This window comes from Phocoena sinus, chromosome 8 (genome assembly GCF_008692025.1).
Source record: "Phocoena sinus isolate mPhoSin1 chromosome 8, mPhoSin1.pri, whole genome shotgun sequence".
NCBI lineage: Eukaryota > Metazoa > Chordata > Mammalia > Artiodactyla > Phocoenidae > Phocoena > Phocoena sinus.
This window is the reverse complement of record NC_045770.1, coordinates 45,078,927-45,099,964: the sequence shown is the minus strand read 5'-3', so window position 1 is coordinate 45,099,964 and position 21,038 is coordinate 45,078,927. Positions and strand designations below refer to the sequence as shown.

Sequence of the window (21,038 nt, the reverse complement as noted above, 5' to 3'; positions counted from 1 at the left end):
TATATCATGCCACTCCCTTCTGGCTTATAGAGTTTCTGCTGAGAAATCAGCTGTTAACCCTATGGGAGTTCCCTCGTATGTTATTTGTCATTTTTCCCTTGCTGCTTTCAATAATTTTTCTTTGTCTTTAATTTTTGCCAGTTTGATTACTATGTGTCTCAGTGTGTTTCTCCTTGGGTTTATCCTGTATGGGACTCTGTGCTTCATGGACTTGGGTGGCTGTTTCCTTTCCCATGTTAGGGAAGTTTTCGACTATAATCTCTTCAAATATTTTCTTGGGTCCTTTCTCTCTCTCTTCTCCTTCTGGGACCCCTGTAATGCGAATGTTGCTGCAGTTAATGTTGTCCCCACGGTCTCTTAGGCTGTCTTCATTTCTTTTCATCTGTTTTCTTTATTCTGTTCTGCAGCAGTGAATTCCACCATTCTGTCTTCCAGGTCACTTATCCATTCTTCTGCCTCAGCTATTCTGCTATTGATTCCTTCTAGTGTAGTTTTCATTTCAGTTATTGTATTGTTCATCTCTGTTTGTTTGTTCTTTAATTCTTCTAAGTGTTTTTTAAACATTTCTTGCATCTTCTCGATCTTTGTCTCCATTCTTTTTTCCAAGGTCCTGGATCATCTTCACCCTCATTATTCTGAATCCTTTTCTGGAAGGTTGCCTATCTCCACTTCATTTAGTTGTTTTTCTGGGGTTTTATCTTGTTCCTTCATCTGGTACATAGATAGCCCTCTGCCTTTTCATGTTGTCTATCTGTCTGTGAATCGCACCCAGATTTTCTGACAGAAGACATTATGATCTCTCTACTATCCTATCCTTATGCCTTTGCCAACAATGGCAAACTACACACAGGTAAACAGTGCCTGAAATACAACACATACCTTGAGCATACTGGCTGCAAGACACAACCTCCTGAGGACTCAAGATTGGGGTCTGGGTATTGTTGGTTAGTATACGGATTCTTGCTTCCATCATCCCCATAGAAGCAAATGAGTAGCAGCTTCCACAAGACCCTGGTGATAGAAAAGAAGGATATATAACCCAAGAGACCTTTGATGCACTCAAAAGAATCAGAGAAACCTTAAGTGCATGACATACATTAATATATTTATATTGAGTGTTGCGGTTTTTGTTCATAAGGATCAGCACAATAAAGAAGATTCAATCAAAGAATGCTACTGACCGTACAGGCAAACATTAAGATTTTAGTTTTTTCACCAAAAGGCAAACATTACTATATGGGGCTTTCCTTGAAAATATTTTGGGAGAAAAAAACCTCCTAACTTCTGCAAAGCATTTGACAATATTCTTTTTTTTTTTTAACATCTTTATTGGCGTATAATTGCTTTACAATGGTGTGTTAGTTTCTGCTTTATAACAAAGTGAATCAGCTATACATATACATATATCCCCATATCTCCTCCCTCTTGCGTCTCCCTCCCACCTTCCCTATCCCACCCCTCTAGGTGGTCACAAAGCACCAAGCTGATCTCCCTGTGCTATGCGGCTGCTTCCCACCGGCTATCTGTTTTACATTTGGTAGTGTATATATGTCCATGCCACTCTCTCACTTCGTCCCAGCTTACCCTTCCCCCTCCCTGTGTCCTCAAGTCTATTCTCTATGTCTGCATCTTTATTCCTGTCCTGCCCCTAGGTCCTTCAGAACCTTTTTTTCAATATACCATATATATGCGTTAGCATACAGTATTTATTTTTCTCTTTCTGACTTACTTCACTTTGTATGACAGTCTCTAGGTCCATCCACCTCACTACAAATAACTCAATTTCGCTTCTTTTTATGGCCGAGTAATATTCCACTGTATATATGTGCCACATCTTCTTTATCCATTCATCTGTTGATGGACACTTAGGTTGCTTCCATTTGGCAGTATTCTTAATAATGCAGAAATGATTTACATTTGCAACATTCTGAGCCATCAACTTGAGAGAAAATAATGGAGGGAAACATATAAGCTAAGCTTTTAAATATCTCCAGAGAGGCATTTTCTAAAGCCCTTGTTGGATGGAATTAACCCTAATAATGGCTCAGGTATGGGTGTATTATAGTAGAGAGTTGGATTCAACCAGGGTCAAGGAGGCAAAATACAACAAAGTCCAAGGGGGTAAGAGAATAATTACAATGATAGATATGGTATTTAAGGTGGCCAGTAAGGAAGTAAAGATATAAAGCAGATGGAGGTAGTGAAATGGAAAATAAATTGAAAAGTAGCTGTATGGAGGTAGGGGAGAAGGGAAAAGAAAACAGCTTTATTTAATATGTAAATGCTCTGGCAAGACAAAATAAATTTACTTAAGAAGCATATGCTAGGAATATAGTTGCTGCTTCAAGAGAAGAAAAAATATTGTATTATGAGGTAATTTATATAAAAATATTTTTATCTGTTTCTTCAATATGTGTGAGTAGAAGAAATACACAGAATAAAATATGGAATGTATGTAACAAAACTGGGATTTCCACTTATTACAATTCTAGAAAGAAATGAGCATAACTTAATATCCCCATTATGATACAGCCTCTTTCACCTCTGCCACTGATACAAATTCTACATGGAGATATGCTTGTACCAAACGTGAGACACTGGTATTAAATGAAGTTGACATGTTACTCAAGTTACTAATATTAATTAGTTACCAAATTACTTGAATGGTAAGCACTCCCTTGTGCACATAAAGTAAGACGAACGAACAGACAATATTACAGTTCAAAACACTCATTCTACATAAAGACAATGCTGCCTTTGTTCTCTTTAATAAGTCTGAATTTACTTAGTGAATGTCTTCCTCCGAAAAGTATTAAGAACACTGTCCATTAAAAATATGAGGGGCACTGTTTTTCTCTTCTCCAGGTAACTGTTCATTCATGTCCCTCCCTGAGTACAAAGGAAAGCCAGGATACTCTATGCTCAGCCTCTAACATTCTTAAGCCTACTTGAATTACTTAATACCGTTTTCCTCAAACTAAATTGTGAATTTCTTTGAGTATTTACAGGAAATCTGTTTTCTTCACCTTGATGCCTGATGCAATGAAGGAACTCAGTGCATCTTTGTAGAAAGAAAAGTCAAATTATGAATAAGTGGATACATATTTATATCCAGGAAAGAAGGTTATTTCAATGGAAACAGTTAATATTTACTTTTAGTCCATTAGAGCCCTATCACCCTGTAACTGCTACCATTCTGATGGTCCCCAAAATTCTCCCCGTAAACATCTCAGATTTATCCATACTGCTTTTGCCACTGAGGGATCACCTAAATTATGAAGATTAGAAGAGAAACATTTGGAAAGGGGCCTTGGGACTCATCTAGTGTGTAACCTACTCAATAATACATACACTGAGATTCAAAAAGAAGCACTGACCTGTCCAAAGTCACAAAACTAAAGGGTGGCAGGTGCTAGCATCTAAGTGTCTCCTAATGCAGAGTACTGTCTTTTTCCATTTATAGATCAGTATCTACTTTAAAGAATTTTCACATTTCCGTTCCCTGTCTTCTAGTTACTAGATAGAATGAAATTAATGTGCACATTTTGTTTTCAAAACCATCCAAATAATACTATCCTTAGGACTCCTCTTTCAAATGACAGAAGGTCAAAGAACTAGATGAGTGACAGTAAATGGCCAAGGCCAGTGTTCCTTTCTTGAGACATCAGGATCTTTCAATAAAGAACATCACAAGAGTCTAGAAATGGCCCCAATTTGTCCATTTAGCATTCTTGGCCCAGGGCAGCCACAGAAATAATCTCTCTTGGTATTAACTATTAAATCCTCATCATCTGACCATCCAGCATTATGGGAGGGACAGGCCCCATGTACATTCAAGGGCTCAGAATGTGCTCTGTTAACAGAGAAATCACAGGAATGAGGAAAGGAGATAACCTTCCTCAAGCCCTTGATGTTCCCAGAAGGTCAGCTGCCAATGTAAGTAATGCCTCTTCAGAAGTCAGGGCCAGAGTCCAGATTCTGTAAATCAACTATACTTCAATAAACAAACAGTAAATAAATAAACAATAAAAATAAATAAAAGGACCATTTTCTCTTAAGAAGACTACAGGGCAATAAAGAAGAAGAAGGGGAGACGATCCAGACAGAGCTCTACGGTAATCATATTTCCGTAATCTCAAATAGGTATGTGATTGTCAGATGGTTTAACTATATTCAGCTGTAACTTCTAACAGTGGAGAGAACACTGAACTGGGAGTAAGGAGCCAGGATTCTTTTTTTCTCTTCCCTCCCACCCTGTCACTCAGCTGTGTGACTCTGGGCAAGTCATTTGACCTGTTTGGCATTTCTTTTTCTCTTGTGTGTAAAAGGAATAGGGTGGAGCAGTTTAAGGCCCCTGCCTTCCAGCTTTAATATAAACGGTAGTTAGAACAAGACTTAAACAAACTAGATTTTAAAGTTAGGAAAACCCTCTGCATTTCCTAATTAATGTGACCTGAAAGACACTCCCCTTCTCTCTTGGAGATGCAATAATAAATAAAGACAGCACAGCTGGGAGAAGAACAAAGAAAGTCCCATCTCTTGCAACTTCCTAGCTCTCTTCCCTCTCACACATCAAAGTAAATCCTGGCTACATGGCTAGTGCTTAGAGATGTTAACACGTGTAAAGGTAAGAATTTGCCCCCATCCCCGCCATATTTTTTTTTTCATTAATCTTGATTTGCTCTCCAAATAGAGAAAAGTTGTGAATTCCCTTAACTGTGGGTAATTTTGAATTCTAGGTTATATAGAACACTGGTGTATTTAAGTTAGTGGAAATTTCCAAGTAGCCCAGTTAGTAGGAATAGAAAATAATTTTTTCCCAACCTAAAGTACAGAAAACCAAAAAGAAATCAAAAGAGGAACAACTAAGTACATTATTTTCTCAGACACCTAACAAGATACTACAGATGAGGGATCAGTTTAAAAGCAATTAATCTGTCAAAGCCCTCTGTTTTTAAATTGCCCATGTCTGTACAAACCATATTTATAACACTCAAAGAATACGGAATATTAGAGATGACAATACCTTTTACCAAGCCACAAGAAAACCATTGTCAAAGGATATAGCTTTAGAAAGTCTAATTTCCTTCCCCTGAATAATTATCTCATCAGTAGTCAATCATAGATTTTGTGGAGTGGAACTAAATATTTCTTTCAACCTTTTCCTAAAGAATTTAAAAAATGCCCTGTTAAAGCAGTTATTATACTGTATTTTAATGTTTTGCTTGTAGGTCTTGCTAAACTGTAGTTTCTAGGATGAGGACTATGTCATATTGGTCTTTATATCCTCAGCCATTACAAACAAATACTCCTGGACTTCCCTGGTGGCGCAGTGGTTAAGAAGCAGGGGATACGGGTTCAATCCCTGGTCCGGGAAGATCCCACATGTTGCAGAGCAACTAAGGCCGTGCGCCACGACTACTGAGCCCGCACGCTCTAGGGCCTGCGTGCCGCAACTACTGAGCCTGCGTGCTGCAACTACTGAAGCCCACGTGCCTAGAGCCGGTGCTTCACAACAAGACAAGCCACCGCAATGAAAAGCCTGCACACTGCAACGAAGAGTAGCCCTGCTCGTCACAACTAAAGGAAGTCCATGCACAGCAGCAAAGACCCAACACAGCCAAAAAAAAAGATTCCTAACGTATTAGATACTCTTTAAATACTGCAACACAGTGGAAACAACCATGTGCCAAGCCCTCAATAACCAACACTTGACATGCAGTATTTTCTTAATCCTCTCCAATAAGGATAGGAAACATGTTTGATGACAGAATAAATTTTAATCCTCTCTTAATATCAAACCTTTAATCGACTTTCCATTCATTTCTCAATTACCTTCAAATTTCTCTCAGTTCCAATCCCTCCTTTCCAAGGAAGCTATCTCCAGAAAAGGTAGGGATGGATTTCAGGACCCACACTTTCTCTAGAGCCAAAGAGTCTCAGATTAACTGGTACAAAGGAAAGACAAAGAGATGAGACCTCTGGTGTCAGATGAAGGACAGGAACACTGCTGCTGTAAGACCTGCTCAAAGCTCCATATATTCAGAACACTTTGCAAGAATTCAGTCAGGATGAACTGAAGGGTTGGTAGTGAATGTTGAGAAGTGGGAGAGGCTGATTAGCATTGAATTTTAGGAAAGGGGAAGGACAATTTATCTTTGGGTGTTATAAATTTATAATCCTCTCTCAGGAGACACTAATCAGAATGTTTCCAGACAGTAAATACTACGCCCATTTTATAGTAATAAACCTGAGTATTATATAAATGATTCTCCAATCATTGTCGGCTATAATTTAGGATAAGGTAATTTGCTCTCAAGTGCTATGAGAGGAAAAGTTATTAAATCTACTCATCCTGTATCCAATTTCCAAAAATAACATAAAATGCAATTACAGTGATAATTTTGATAAACCTGGGCTCTGCCTCCAGCCCGCCATTCAGGAAGCTGAGTTAATACTTACCATTATATGTCTTATCCTGGGGTAAAGTTAATTGAAAGGTCTTTACACAGCTCAAAAAATCTACTTTACCAGAAAAAAATTTAAGGATTCATTTTCTGGGCTCCTAAAGTAATTAAAGACTAAATGATGGGGGGGAGGAAAAAGGGGTAGAGTGGGCAGACAGGTAGTAAAGAAGGATTCCAGCATAAAGAAGATGTGGTATATATACACAATGGAATATTACTCAGCCATAAAAAAGAATGAAACATTGCCATTTTCAGCAACGTGATGGTCCTAGAGATTATCATACTAAGTAAAGTAAATCAAAGACAAATATCACATATCACTTACATGTAGAATCTAAAAAATGATACAAATGAACTTATATACAAAACAGAAACAGACTCACAGACATAGAAAAAAACTGGTTACCAAAGGGGAAAGGGGAGGGATAAATTAGGAGTTTGGGATTAACAGATACACACTACTATATATAAAATAGATAAACAACAAAGACTTACTGTATAGCACAGGGAACTATATTCAATGTCTTTTAATAAACTATAATGGAAAAGAATCTGAAAAGGAATACATATATATAAACTGAGTCACTTTGCTGTACACCTGAAACTAATGCAACATTGTAAATCTATTATACTTCAAGTTAAAAAAAAAAAAAGGATTCCAGCAAACCACTTGCAGAAGGAAGACCGATTTTGGCTGCATGCAATTCTTTGTTTCTACACAAGTCTCTGTGACTAGGAGGGCAAATGAGTTTGGCTTACGTATCACTCTAATTTCATTAGCTACCTGGAACACACTGAGAAGGATACTGAAGAAATGCTGAGCTCTGCTGGAGAGATTATCTACTACCAAAGTCCGTCATGGACACAAAGAGAAGTGAGTATTCATTAGTTATATATTTTCCATTTCTTTACTGAAGTGGATCATAACCTATTCACCTCTGTATCCCCAAAATCTAGAGCCTGGCACATAGTAAATGTTTAATAAATATTTCAGAATGAATTAATGAAAAAAAAAATCAGACTTTTTTTTTTTACCTTGGTTTCGAACAGGAGTAACAAAATTGGTACCATGAACATTTCTCCAGTCCCAGGATGCTGGCAAATGCAAAATCTTTTTCTGTATTTCAGCAGTTATTGGTGCAGGTTTGGGCCTAGGATGGAAATAGACATTTGATGTCAATATATATTCTTTCCTTTGAGGATGATTCCATGATTTCAACCACCTGGCTGGCTAGAATGTAGATTCAGATCCAAAGAGCACTTGTCTAGCAGTGTTTCAATGTGTCTATTATACAAAAATGTGTCTACTATACAATGTGTCAATTATACAACTAAGTTGTATAAATTACCCATTTCTTTTTCAGGATCTAGTAATTTTCCCCAGTGAAATCATGTTGGTTTCGTATATTGCCATTGCTAATTTTAGTATGGCTAAATAGCTGCATTCTCTTACTTTTAATAGATTTTGTCCAAGAAAGCAGACGTGAGAAATTGAAGATGGCCTACAAAGGATTTAGAGAAAATAGAGGAATGACTGATGTTTCACTCTGGAGATGGTGGTGCTGGTAGCTGTAAAAGAAGTGAAGGCATGGAAATAAAAGATCTAAGTAGAAGCAGGCAGACTACCTCCATAAACAGATGAAAGTAAGACACAAAGATGGCCACAAATGGCTTTACCACTTACTAGCTGTGCAACGTTCGTCAAAGACCTTAACATCACAAAACTATGATCACCTCCTATTAAGATGGGTACAATCATGCCTACCGCAAAGGACTGTTATGAAAATTCAATGGAATAATGATTAACAAGTGCTTAAAACATGGCCTTGTCTCTGATAAGTCCTTACTAAATTATTAAGCTATTAGGATGATCACCACCACCATCATCATCATCCATGTCATTAAGACTAAATATGCTGCTGATACATTTAGGTGACTATCTAGCACAAAACAGGCAATTGTTAACTTCCTTCTTCCTAACATCCTATAAAGGCAGAGTGTTTGCCCATCAATGCACACACAGATAAAACAAAAGCAATGTGACAACAAAGCTCAGTGGTGTGAAAATGAAGACAGTGAAAGAGAAATCAGGGAGATGGAGAAGTGAGAATTACAAACACCACAGGCACACTATACATTATTGGCTTTCAATCATTTGGGTCCAGATTCTTTGAAGAATCTGCAAAGAGCTCTGGACTCAGATGTCCATAAACAATACGTTTTTCTACAAGAGTTCTTCAGAAACATGGCACCTGACACATGGCAAAGCAGTTGGGTCTGAGGCTCAATCTTCCAGACAGGAGTCCCAGTCTCCCTAGGCTCCAGTGCTGACCCCACCTCCTCTGGATTCTCCTCTCACACAGATACAGGATGGCTCTTTCACTTTAGTGAATTGGAGAAGGAATACGGTATGCTCCCATTCCCAATTTCGACTAACCAGAGCATCTCACACACTAGTCATTCCTCAGAATACACTTTGAGAAACACTGTATAAGATTCTTTTCAGATATGGGTAGAACTGTGAGAGAAACTACATAGTCTGTTAAATCCAGCTATAGTTTTGAGGGAATAAATCTACCAAATTCCTGACTGTATAAATTCAAAGAACAGTATAATTTTCCATAAGAAATACACCATGGGGTATATAAACTAAAGATGGGAAATGTCACTCTGGCTGAAGGTAGCAGAGGTATATTGATAAATATGGAATATTTTTTGCTGGACCTAAAAACAGAGAAAGGATTTTGAGATTTTTACAGGTGGCAAATTTGACAGTTTCTATAGGTAAGTTCAGGGGTATCTGAGGCAAAGGGAGTGTCATGAATGGAGGTAGGTGAAAGTTTTCAGGAATTTTCTGTCGTATTATTTGAAAGCAGGTCAAGGTAGTCAATACAGTTATGGGCAAATTTAGGTGGCTTTGATTACCAGGCTAAATTTATTTATTAGACAATAGGTAGTGACTCAATCATAGCTGGGTGTAAGAAGATGTAACAGGCAGTATTTCATAGAATGGCTAAGAGTGGGGACAGGGAGGGGTAGAAACCAAAGAGAGAGAAGGCAGGAAGCTGATCCATTATACAGGATAGAGATGACAAAGCCCTAAGCCAAAGTGTAGAAAATGGAAAGAGAGTAAAGGAAATGGCAGATGCTGTGAAAGCAAAACCCATAAATAGGGCTTGGAGAACATCCGAGTCTGTATGAATAGGAAAGGGAGATGGTCAGGGAAAAGATAACATAAAAAGTCTAAGTTACGATGACCAATAAAATGATGAACAGCCCAGGGAGGAGGATATCAATTGATACAAATATCTTTATTAGTGATAAAGAGATGTGCTTTATTACCTTGGAATTCTCCGGCTGTGGCCACCACCTCTCCTAATCATCTCTTTCAGTGTAAGAGTCTCATATTCCATGTATGCAGTCGCAGTCCAAGACTTCTGAACGGCATTGATAGCTTTCACAAAGTTGTGGTTATATTTGTAGAGCCTATTAGAATACCTGCCAGCAAAAGTAAGACACCTTCAGATACACTCTTTACTGATGTAAATAGATCCCGTTAAAATAGGCACTCTTATACTGTGGGCCTGAGTGGAAAGTGGTATAATCTTTCAGGAAGGCAACTGGATATGTCAATCTCTATATCTCTATCAATAGCCTAGAATTGGAATGTGTCCTATGAAAATAAAAGTTCAAGTGAACTAAGATGTATGTATAAGGATGTTCAGTGAAACATTTTTATACCAGTGATAGATTATAAACATAAATATTCTAAGGTAAGGGATGGATTAAATAAATAATGGTACTTCATTTGCTATATAGTTTATTCAGTAAAAATATCTGGAAGATTATTTAGTGATATGGAAGACTTCACACTATATTAAACAAAAAAGCAGAATATCAAAGAAGTTTATATAGAATTAATCAATTTTTATGAAAGTGAACATTTATATTTATACCATAAGTACATACAACCATGGTTATCTCTGAGTGGTGACATAGGATCATCACCTTTCCCCCACCCTCTACAATTTCTACAATGTACCTTTTAAACTTTGTAATAATAAAAAATAAAGGCGGAGGGGGGGAGGACAGCAAAACTGTATACAATATATATAGCATGGCAAGCATTATAACCACATGATGTAATAAAAAATGGTTCCATAGGGGCATTTGGTTTATACCCTTGTTACTCAAATTTGGTTCTTGAGCCAGTATCAGCAGAAGCACCTGGAAGCTTGCTAGAAATTCAGACTCTTAATTATCCAACCCAGGCCACCTGAATCAGAATCTACATTTTTTAACAAGATCCCCAGATGATTCACGGCAACATTAAAATCTGAAAGGCACTGGTTTACCTGATGCCAAATGCTTGGATATAGATGTAAACAAGTCTAACACACAAAGAGCATGTTTACAAAGCAAAAGAACTGAGGGAGTTGATTATTCATTTAACTTAAACATGTATCTCACATATGTGCCAGGTGCTAGGAATTAACGGAATTCACTGTGTTAATTCTACTAAAAAAGATTCTGGCCCCGGAGCAGCTAAGCCCGTGAGCCACAACTACTGAGCCTGTGCTCTAGAGCCCATGCCACAACTACTGAAGCCCGTGCGCCTAGAGCCCGTGCTCCGCAGCAAGAGAAGCCACCGCAGTGAGAAGCCCACGCACCGCAACGAAGAGTAGCCCCCGCTCACCACAACTAGAGAAAGCCCACGCACAGTAACAAAGACCCAATGCAAAAAAAAAAAAAAAAAGACCCAATGCAGCCGTACATACATACATACATACACACATACATACATAACATTCTGTAACTTAAGTGTGACTCACTACCCAAGACTTTCAGTAACATTCTATTATGCCAAGCAAGATATACGTAACCTGAGTAACATGTTAGGCATATTTTGAACTTTTCTTTCTCTTTTAATTTAGATGTTCACAGAGAGGGTATTTTGATATAGTCAAAAAACCTGGGAGCACTGAAAATAATAAGAAAAATGTGCAACCACATTGATAATGTGTTAATGTTTTTATCAAAATCCTTTCCCATTTGTTGCAAAATGTGAAACCAGAGAGGTACCTTTATTAAATAGATTATAAAACTGCCTGTATTCTATTTCTGACAACACTAACACACAACAAAAGCCAGTTGCAGTTGTTGTTTCTTAAGACACAGGAATATATTTTAAGTTGTAAATGTCTATCTCAAAATCAGATCATTAAGAGCTGAAAGAGACCTTCACGGTAATTTAGTCCTAAATGCTTACTTTACAAGTGAGGCAACATAGATTCTGAGCACTCCGGTTAGTAGCTTCTTCACTAAATGAGGCAATGTTTGAAATGTCAGAAAAGTACAAAGTAGTAGGGTGAAAAGTGAACACCTTCATAGGAAAGGTGTTGCTCAAGGATCACTCCAAACAAAGCAATTTAAAAGCTAAGTTCAAAATGGAGGTGATGAATTAGTCTAAATCTTGGGGAGTACTTCCCCAGACAAGTGCGATTTGTCCTCTTTGAACTCATGTCCCCCCACCTTCTCTGCCAGTGTGGTCTGGCTTTGGATGATTTGTTCATGTACACTTTCAGTGGATTTCACAACCAAACAAAACAGAAAATTTGCTACTGCTAATATTTATCTTTTCCTTCCAAACTAATAAAAGTCTGAAATCTCTTGTGTGGTTCATAGTTACTTAAACTGGACCTAACTCAACAAAAACTTTAACTGAAAGTTATACACTGAACTGTTTCCTCCTCAAATTCATGTGTTCAAGTTCCAACCTCCAGTACATCAGAATGTGACTGTATTCAGAGACAGGGCCTTTAAAGAGGACATTAAGGTTAAATGAGGCCATATGGGTGGGCCCTAATCCAATATGACTGGTGTACTTTTAAGAAATGGAGATTAGGACACAGACAGGATGACCATGTAGAACAACAGTGAGCAGCCATCTGCAAGCCAGGGACAGAAGCCTCAGAAGAAACTAAACCTGCTGACACCTTATCTTGGACTTATAGCCTCCAGAATTGTGAGAAAATAAGTTTCTGTTGCTTAAACCATTCGGTCGGTGGTACTCTGTTATGGCAGCCCCAGGAAACTAATACGCTACATAAATACTAAGAACTTTAATTTCAGTTATTTATTTCCTTGTTTAAAACTTATGTTCAATTAGCATCACCTATATTTGTTGCAACATAAACATACGTATCTACAAGTATTATGCAACGTATTATTACATGGCAATAATAAAATGACTTTTCTGTATAAGTCACTGCAATTCTGTGGTCCTTTATATAACTATTCTTTAAAGCTATCATTGGTCCATTACTTTTGAAGTACTTTGAAAAACGAATTTCTTCTCTATCACTCAATTTTTCCAGGAAAGTTGTACATAACATGGCTTATGTTTTTTTCCAGGGAAGTTGTACATAACGTGGCTTATGTTTCTAAGTCAAATAAATTTTATATAATCAAATTAAATTTTCCAAGAATTAAGACAGACATACATATTATAAAAAACTATATGTAACTTTCATTTACGACAACTCACTTTTCCTGGAGATTCTCAAGGTGTGCTGTGTTCACGTTCACATTCTCAAAGGTATTTCCCTCCTTCTTTCCTGTGAAACAAGCCCAGTTCCTGCCCAGCACGTCATGCACCCAGCCAGTCATGGTTTCATGGCAGTAACTAGTTACCTTGCCACCCTCTTCTTTATACTGCAATCAAATAAGAAAAGGAAAAGCCAAGTGAATCTGTGTTCCTGTCTCAGGTCTGTTTCCTTGTCTCCCATTCACAGTAAAGGTGCCCCTTTTTCATTTCATCTTAGGGACCAGCCACTGCCAACCAAAACAAAAACTGAGAGGTTTCAGTTTGCGAACTATTCTAGAAAAGGAAGAGAAATAAACTTTTCTACGATTAGCATCACTGATTACCAAGCAAAATTTACATAACAAACACTTCTGGGGAACTAAAGGCAGGGAAAGAAACTAACATTTTTAGAGCATCTGCCCCATTCCAGGCATTTTACAAAAGTGACCTCATTAAGCCTATGCGGAGACAGGCACCAATAATCCCATTTTACCAGTGAGTAAGTGGAGGTTCAGCTCAGAGAGGGTAAGCAGCCCCTACCTAAGGTAACAGAGCTGTGTAGTGGCAGAAACAAAATTCTGCTGTTTGTCAGACTACTTTTCTGCTCAGAGAAGATATATTCCAGAAAAATACAAGAACATATGGTGAAAATTTTCCAAAATATTAAAATTTTTTCTTCTGTTAACCTCCCAATTTATTAGCATATTCTAATCATGAGGGAGTTAAAGTAACCTGATTATTAAATATTCTCTCCACTTTATTTCACTAATATGGCCCCTTGTCTTATGTCGATGTTAACGCTGAAAAATAACTGCAGTTGACCCTTGAAAAACGCAGGGGCACCGACTCTCCACAGTCAAAAATCCACATATTACTTTATAGTCAGCCATTCCTATCCTGGGCCCTGCTTCCAAGGAATCAACCAGCCTCGGCTCATGTAGTACTGAAGTACGTATTTATGGGACAAAAATCTGCATATAAGTGGACCCACGTAGTTCAAACCCATGTTGTTCAAGGGTCAACTGTATATAGTGATAGATCTAGGATCTGAACTCAGATGCTTTGGCTCCAGAGCCTAAAGCCCCTCATGTTATCACATGTCCTCATGGAGGAAAGGATATATAATCCAGAATGAGAGCGGAGAGCATGGGAGGAAGAAAGGAAAATAATGCACGCTAAATTTCTTTATGAAGGGACTTGGATATAGACAATTTCAGGCACTGACTTAATTTAATGGAACAGAAGCACAAAAGCAGTTCAAAGACAACACAAACAAATCAGCACGGCAAGCAGCTGTGTTTCAATGCTTTTCATTACAAAAGTACACGGTTGGTTTTGGCCCTCAGGATGTAGTTTGTGGACTGAATCTATATGCTGAGGGGGTGGCAAACTTCTTTTTAAGGGCCAAACAGTAAATGCAGGTTATCAGTCCTCTGTCATCATCACTCAACTCTACCACTGCAGTGTGAAAGGTACACAGGAAATGCATAAGTGAATGAACTACATTGTGTTCCAATAAAACTTCATTTACAAAAACAGACTTATAGTTTGCAAACCCCAAGTTTCAAGGAATGTGTGGGCTAAACTACTCTTAAAGGTAAAACTACCTTACTGCACCTGACTCTGAATTTAAATCATATTGAAGCATAGAGTTAAAAATGTATGGCTTAAAGAATTCAAAAGAGCTAGGTCTGAATCCTGGGATTCTTGCCACACAAGGTAAGTTACTTTGGGCTATTCATATGTACATTTTGCTTCTTCCTTGGTGGTTCCTAACACTGTGAAGCCAGTCTCCCTACCTCTGGCTAAGAATATCTCCACTAGCATGAGTTTGGTTCACCACTCCTCATTTCCCTGCTAAAGCCCCAACTCGGGATACAGGAACACTGAAATAAAGGCCTAGGACACGACCAGGCTGCAACACTGGAGGGTATGTTGCATGAAAAGGTTAATAAAGTTTATATTTATTATGCTGAACTACCTGTAACTACTATTTTTATAATCAAAAACTGTTCGATATTGGCAACCTTGTATGATGCAGCCAGGCCAGCCGGGGGTAGGCCACTGCTCACCCCCACCAGTGCTGTTGTTAGAAAGCAGTCTGACAAGGTTTTAAGAGTTTTTCAGAGCTACCTTGTAGAAATTGTCAAATACACATAAATGAAAAATAAAGCCTAAACACAGGAAGATGTTCATTACAGTAGAAGAGGCTAGGGAAGGCTGCTTGCTTTTATAAATAGTGTTATTGGAACACGGCCAGACCCACTTGTTTATAGTATTGAATATCATCTCTGGCTGCTTTGGTGCTACAGCAGCAGGACTGGGGAGCTCCCACAGAGACCATAAGGTTCACAAAGCCTAAAACATTTACTATCTGACCCTGTTAAGAAAAAGTTTGCTGACCTCTCTGTATAGAACAATAAAAAAAAAAAGAAAACCTGGGAATTCCCTGGTGGTCCAGTGGTTAGGACTCCACGCGCTCACAGCTAAGGGCCCAGGTTCGATCCCTGTTTGGAGAACTAAAATCCCATAAGCTGTGCGGTGCAGCCAAAAAAAAAAAAAAGAAAGAAAGAAAGAAAGAAAAATAACCTATGATGTATTAAGAGGAAAAAATTACAAGATAGTACTTAAGTGGAGTGCAAATAAGTAAAATTTTTATGAAATACGATTTTTAAAAAATGAAAGGTGAAAATGATCTTTGGGTGGGATTTTCTTGGTTATTTACAAAATGAAGATAGTTATATACATTTCGTGAAATTCATCACTTTAAAAAGGTGATGAATTTCCTAAGGATAAGAAACATAGCCCACAAAGCCCTAGAAGAGGACACCTACGAAGGATGGTTCAGATGTTGCTAGAGACTAACTCTGACCTGTCTAGGATTATGATTACACTTCCTGAAAAAAAACATGATTTATATAACCTATTTTGTATTTTGCTAAGTTCTTTCACTTATTTATCAAATGCTTATTGGTCACATAATATTTCCCAGGCATCCTGTTAGGTGCTAGGTGCTAGGCACACATGCACATATGTATTGATGCAGCCCCAGACCTTAAGACGCTGGGAATTCAACGAAATAAACAAACACGTAAATAACGTGGTTATTTATTTGAACCCAGATCATGTGGTCCAGCAAGTTAACCATGCTTGAAAAAGCCTGGGAAATTTCCCCACCTAAGCAGAAAATTTAGATCACAGATGAAATGACTTTCTCAATGTACCAAAAGAGTCAGGGGCATTCAAGTTAGAAGAAATGGGCCCCATGTTTCTCATCAGTGTGCTTTTTGTTCACCTAGTTGGCACAACTTATAAGCATGATGGCTAACACCAAATGAACTTCCCCTGTGAGGAAAAGGCTGATTTGTTATTTTGATTGGAGGGGGAAAAATATCACTGAAGCATGAGGCCTTACCGTTTGTTCAACAACTCTATACCCTTCACCATCAATGTTACAGAACTACAGGACCTTAACATTTACCTATCACATCATACTTTATAAACATTTTACAGATTACTCAGAAATCTTAGAGGTTCAAGAGAACATAAAGATAATACAGTCTCGGGGGACAAAAAAAGAGACCTAAAAGAGATGGTTGAACTAGAATTTATAACCAAGCATTCTTCCCAAATACCATGCAACATTTCTTCATACACTTTGTCTTCTCACAAAGTGCTAGAGAAATAAACATACAGGTCAATTGCCAAAAACAGGGAGAGGAGATACCTAGAAACCATGCAGGAAATGCTTAAGCAATTTGCAAAGGGTTTTCATCTATTACCATGTGAGCCTCACAATGATCTTTTGGGATAATAGGCATTATGTTTTTTATGGGAAAAAAAAAAGTGACTTTGCAAAGTTAGAGAAGAGAGAATTAAAATATGAGTTTAAAGGTTACAAGAATCATTGCTTTATTCATTATTTCCTTTAAAAAACAAAGCTGGAAATTAATTGGCTCTCATGAGTCAGATCCAAACTGTTGCCCAAGACCCTTTTTAGGGGTCACTTAAATTCTCCCGTAGCCCTAATGGTGATTTCCCACTATTCAGGTGTCTATGTTGTCCTGGCTAGTCCAGTCTTTTTACCCTTTCTGTCAAGGGTTTTTGATACAGGGCAGAGGTAAAGGACTTGGTCTGTAGGCTCGACTACCTGGACTGGATCCAGCTCTGCCACTTACTGGCTGTGTGATCCTGAACAGGTTACTTACCCTCTCTGTACTTTCAATGTCCTCATCTATAAAATCAGGATGGTGATAACAGACTCAACCTCACAGGTTGCATTTTATATATACTAACCCATTTAATTTTCCTAACAGCCTGTGAGGGTTGTTCTTTCCACGTAACCACTGTGAGAAGAGGATTTTTTGTTTATTCATTAACTAGGACACTGGCACTAGAAAATAATTAGTTATTGAATGAGTGAATAAATAAATGAATAACAGAAAGAACAACAAATGCCAAGTCCTATTTAAACAATAACCCAAGAAACTTAGAAAAATTTATAATTAAAAGAAGAGTGACACTTTTATAATTAAAAGAAATTTATAATTAAAAGATGTGGGTCACAGAGACCCAAGTTCTGACTTCACCTATTACTTCAGAAATGTCAGTTTTCCTCCCCAAACCTCAGCTTCCCTACTTGTAAATTTAAGTTGACCTGAAAGTTCCAAAATATCCCTTCAAGTTTCCTAACTACACAGTCCTTACATCTGTGGATTTCTTATTTATTATTCACAAAGCCAGGTAAATAATTTAGACATGCTCCTTACTTACATAGAATATTTATACATTCTAAGTAACCCTAAATAATCCTAAAACACTACAACTGTTTTTACTCAGCAAATTACCAAGAGATGCTATCCATTTATGTACCACTTCTTATACATTAAATTGATGGAATTATTTTCCATTAAAATTTTTTATTTTATTTTATTCTGTAGTTTTCCCAGTCTAAAATAATTCGGTCTTCTTTCAGAACCTGAAATTACCTTACGAAAGGTAGGACAGGACTGTGATGCCACTGTACAGGACAGCTACAACTTAGTAGAAAAGAGATATTTAACCCCCGCAGAAGCCAAGTACTCAGTACCTTAATTTGAGAGGACCACACACTGTGCCCCCGTTATTTTCTTGATTTGAGTGTTCTCAATGTTTGTCATTTTTCCTGCTATTGTAAAATACATCTTTTGTGATTTCTGACATTATTACCAATTAAGAAGTTGAAGTTTTGGCCACACTATCCAGCTTGAAATGTAGCTTAATTTTTTTTCTAAGGGTTTTCATTTATTTTATTTATATAAACATCAGTCTCTGAATACTGCCTTGCACAGATGGCATAATTTAAGTTTCTATTCATTTATGCCAATTTCTATTGCAACAAATAGATAACTGCATAAAATCTGAAGGAATTCCAAACCCTAGCACTTGGGTTTAGAAAACTACTAGGATTCAGTAAGTCTCCATTTGCTTCTTCAAGATTAACGTTGGGTTGCCAAATATTCTTGAAACTACCTGTCTTCAATTTCCCATTCACTTTATCAATTCTCCCATTCCATCCAATTACCTACTAATGTTAACCTACTGAAAAAGAAAAGGTTGGGATATTTTAGAACTTAAGTTATTTATCCCAGATCTCTTTCTCAACTGCTTTTTGACACTAAGGGGTGGGGGGGGAATCACTTATACCTTTTGTTCCACTGTTTTCCTGATTACAATTAGCAAATATTTGAATACTTCCTTTATGTAATGCACTAGCTATGAGAAAAATGTACTTTAATGAAAAAGGACTCTGCCCTTTAAATCCCTGTTCCGCCACTTATCATTTATGTAACCTTGAGCAAGTCGCAACTAAGGAGCCTCAGTTTCTTCAGCTGATAATGGGAATGATCTCTACTTCACTGGATTCCTATTGAGAATAAGGATGACACTCAAGTTTGAAGAGTTTAAAAAGTTATAAAACACTAAACAAGTAACAATATAAACACTACCAACTGTTACCACATGGGATACAAAGCCATTTAAGACTTTACTCATGCTGTCAAAGAACTTACACTCTAGCCTAAACTGTCAACTGGGCATGTTGATATGGGTTTTATCCTGTCAACCAGTGATTTTCCAAAATGAGAAGACAATCCATTAAAATATCAGAAAGAAAAATCTTATAATTTCGATTTCTATTTGTAGCATAGAAATAAAATTGAAAACCAACCTCCACCATTATTTAATATACAAAGCAACACTGATAACCCCACTCAGTTCCAATGTCAGATGTTCACCTGTTATGTGCAGTATGCTGCCTAAAGATGGTTAGGACACAGCACATTCCCTTTTACATGTGCCTGCTTAAATTCACTTATGTACATCTGATGTAATTAAGCTAACTCGCACAAAATGAACATGTGGCTTAAAATAATACTTGCAAAGAAACCAGGATTTGCAAACACTAATGATGTAAATATAAGAAAACATAAGAAAATATCAAAGCTTACATTTGCCCTATTCCTGGTATGAGTTTTTGAAAACATGTTTTGAAATGGTTCCAGCGTTGCGGTATTCACTTTTTAATCTGTTTTATCAATAAAGCAAATGTCTCCGTTTTAAAATTTGCCCATTAAATTGTCATCATTTAACACCAAACATCATTTAAACACCAAACAGTAATTCTTCTAAACTCTACCAGTGACACTTTCATACTTTTAACAAAATGTGTCAAAATTAAAATTCTTTACTTGAAACATTTTAACTAGAAAATTGTTTCCAAATGTTGAAAATTGGCAGTAATAAAAATGACGGGTAACAGAAATCCTTACATTGCTTTTGGCAACAAAATCATGATAATGAAACATAGTTTTACATTGTTCCCAAAGAATATCATAATGAGATATATTTTGGCAGGACATGTTTTTCTGACAATAAATAAATCCAATATTTAATCATTTAATATTATTTCATGTTTGATAGCAAACATGTTAGTATAGTAGTGCATGTATATAAGTTTTTAAATGTATGTGTACATACTATGGAATACCTATTAAAAATTTGGACATCTAGGTCTAATCCATCAATATCATTCACCATTTCAGAAAAGAACACCTTGCACGAAGTTAAATGGTTTGATGATACACCACACATATAGAGAGATTACATTCCAGCAATACTGAAGAACAAAGAGTGTTTATTCAATTTTTTGCCATTTGTTTACTGTACATGTCTACATAAGTGCAGATTAACTGCTTCCATCTGCTGTCAGGTCTGGAGTGTGAATGAAGCCATTAGATGGCAACCAAGGAGAAGAAGGGATCTTTTCCTAAACTGATATTTTTCCAACCCAACCAAGAGTGTCCCATCTTACCTCAGAAACAAACTTCCCTGGCAGTTTCAAGGATAAGCTTTCGTTTTCTGCCCACTAACCAGACTTAACCATTTATTAAAAAAGTTGAATTTTAATGAATTGTGAGACTGCCAAGAAATTGCTGCAGCGGTTGCAACCAAATAACCTCCAGCATTTTACTGAAGGGACTGGCAATCAGATTTACATATATGAAAATGGAGGACGATAAATTTATTTCCAGGGCTGAAAAGATGTTCCATTTAAACCAAAACGTATGTTCCAGAACTAGTTCAGAAAACAGCAATTTGACACCCAGCAAGGTAGACAAAGTCCCTTGGCTCATTCCTCACTTATTTGCTCATAATCTCTTAAACTGCAAGGTTGTTAGAAATTTTAGAGTTCATCTACTCTAACCTTTAGCTGGTGCTTCTTAAGGAGGGGGTGGGGGCACAGCCCACAGCACCCTAGGCTAGTTTGAGTCCTTGGTTATCCAGGCTTTGGGGAACCACTGCAGTCACAGATAAAGCTCACTATTTCCCCTGACAGCTAATTTACTTTTTAGTAATTCTGAAAGTTAGAACTTTACTATTTTTAACTCTGAGGTTTACCTTAGCCTCTACAGTCTCACACAAAAAATTAAAATATAATATATAAG

At 37.3% G+C, this 21,038-nt stretch overlaps 1 protein-coding gene across 1 annotated transcript in view; it reads right to left on the bottom strand.

The window, feature by feature from the left end:
- Positions 1-21,038, bottom strand: part of CTSC (cathepsin C) — a 39,323-nt gene that overhangs the window by 5,772 nt on the left and 12,513 nt on the right. Inside the window, exons 3-6 of the mRNA XM_032640585.1 lie at positions 13,015-13,181; positions 9,810-9,965; positions 7,503-7,618; positions 880-1,011 (exon numbers count right to left, since the gene is read on the bottom strand). Coding sequence (XP_032496476.1) covers positions 880-1,011; positions 7,503-7,618; positions 9,810-9,965; positions 13,015-13,181 — 571 coding nt within the window. The remainder of the gene's footprint in view (positions 1-879; positions 1,012-7,502; positions 7,619-9,809; positions 9,966-13,014; positions 13,182-21,038) is intronic.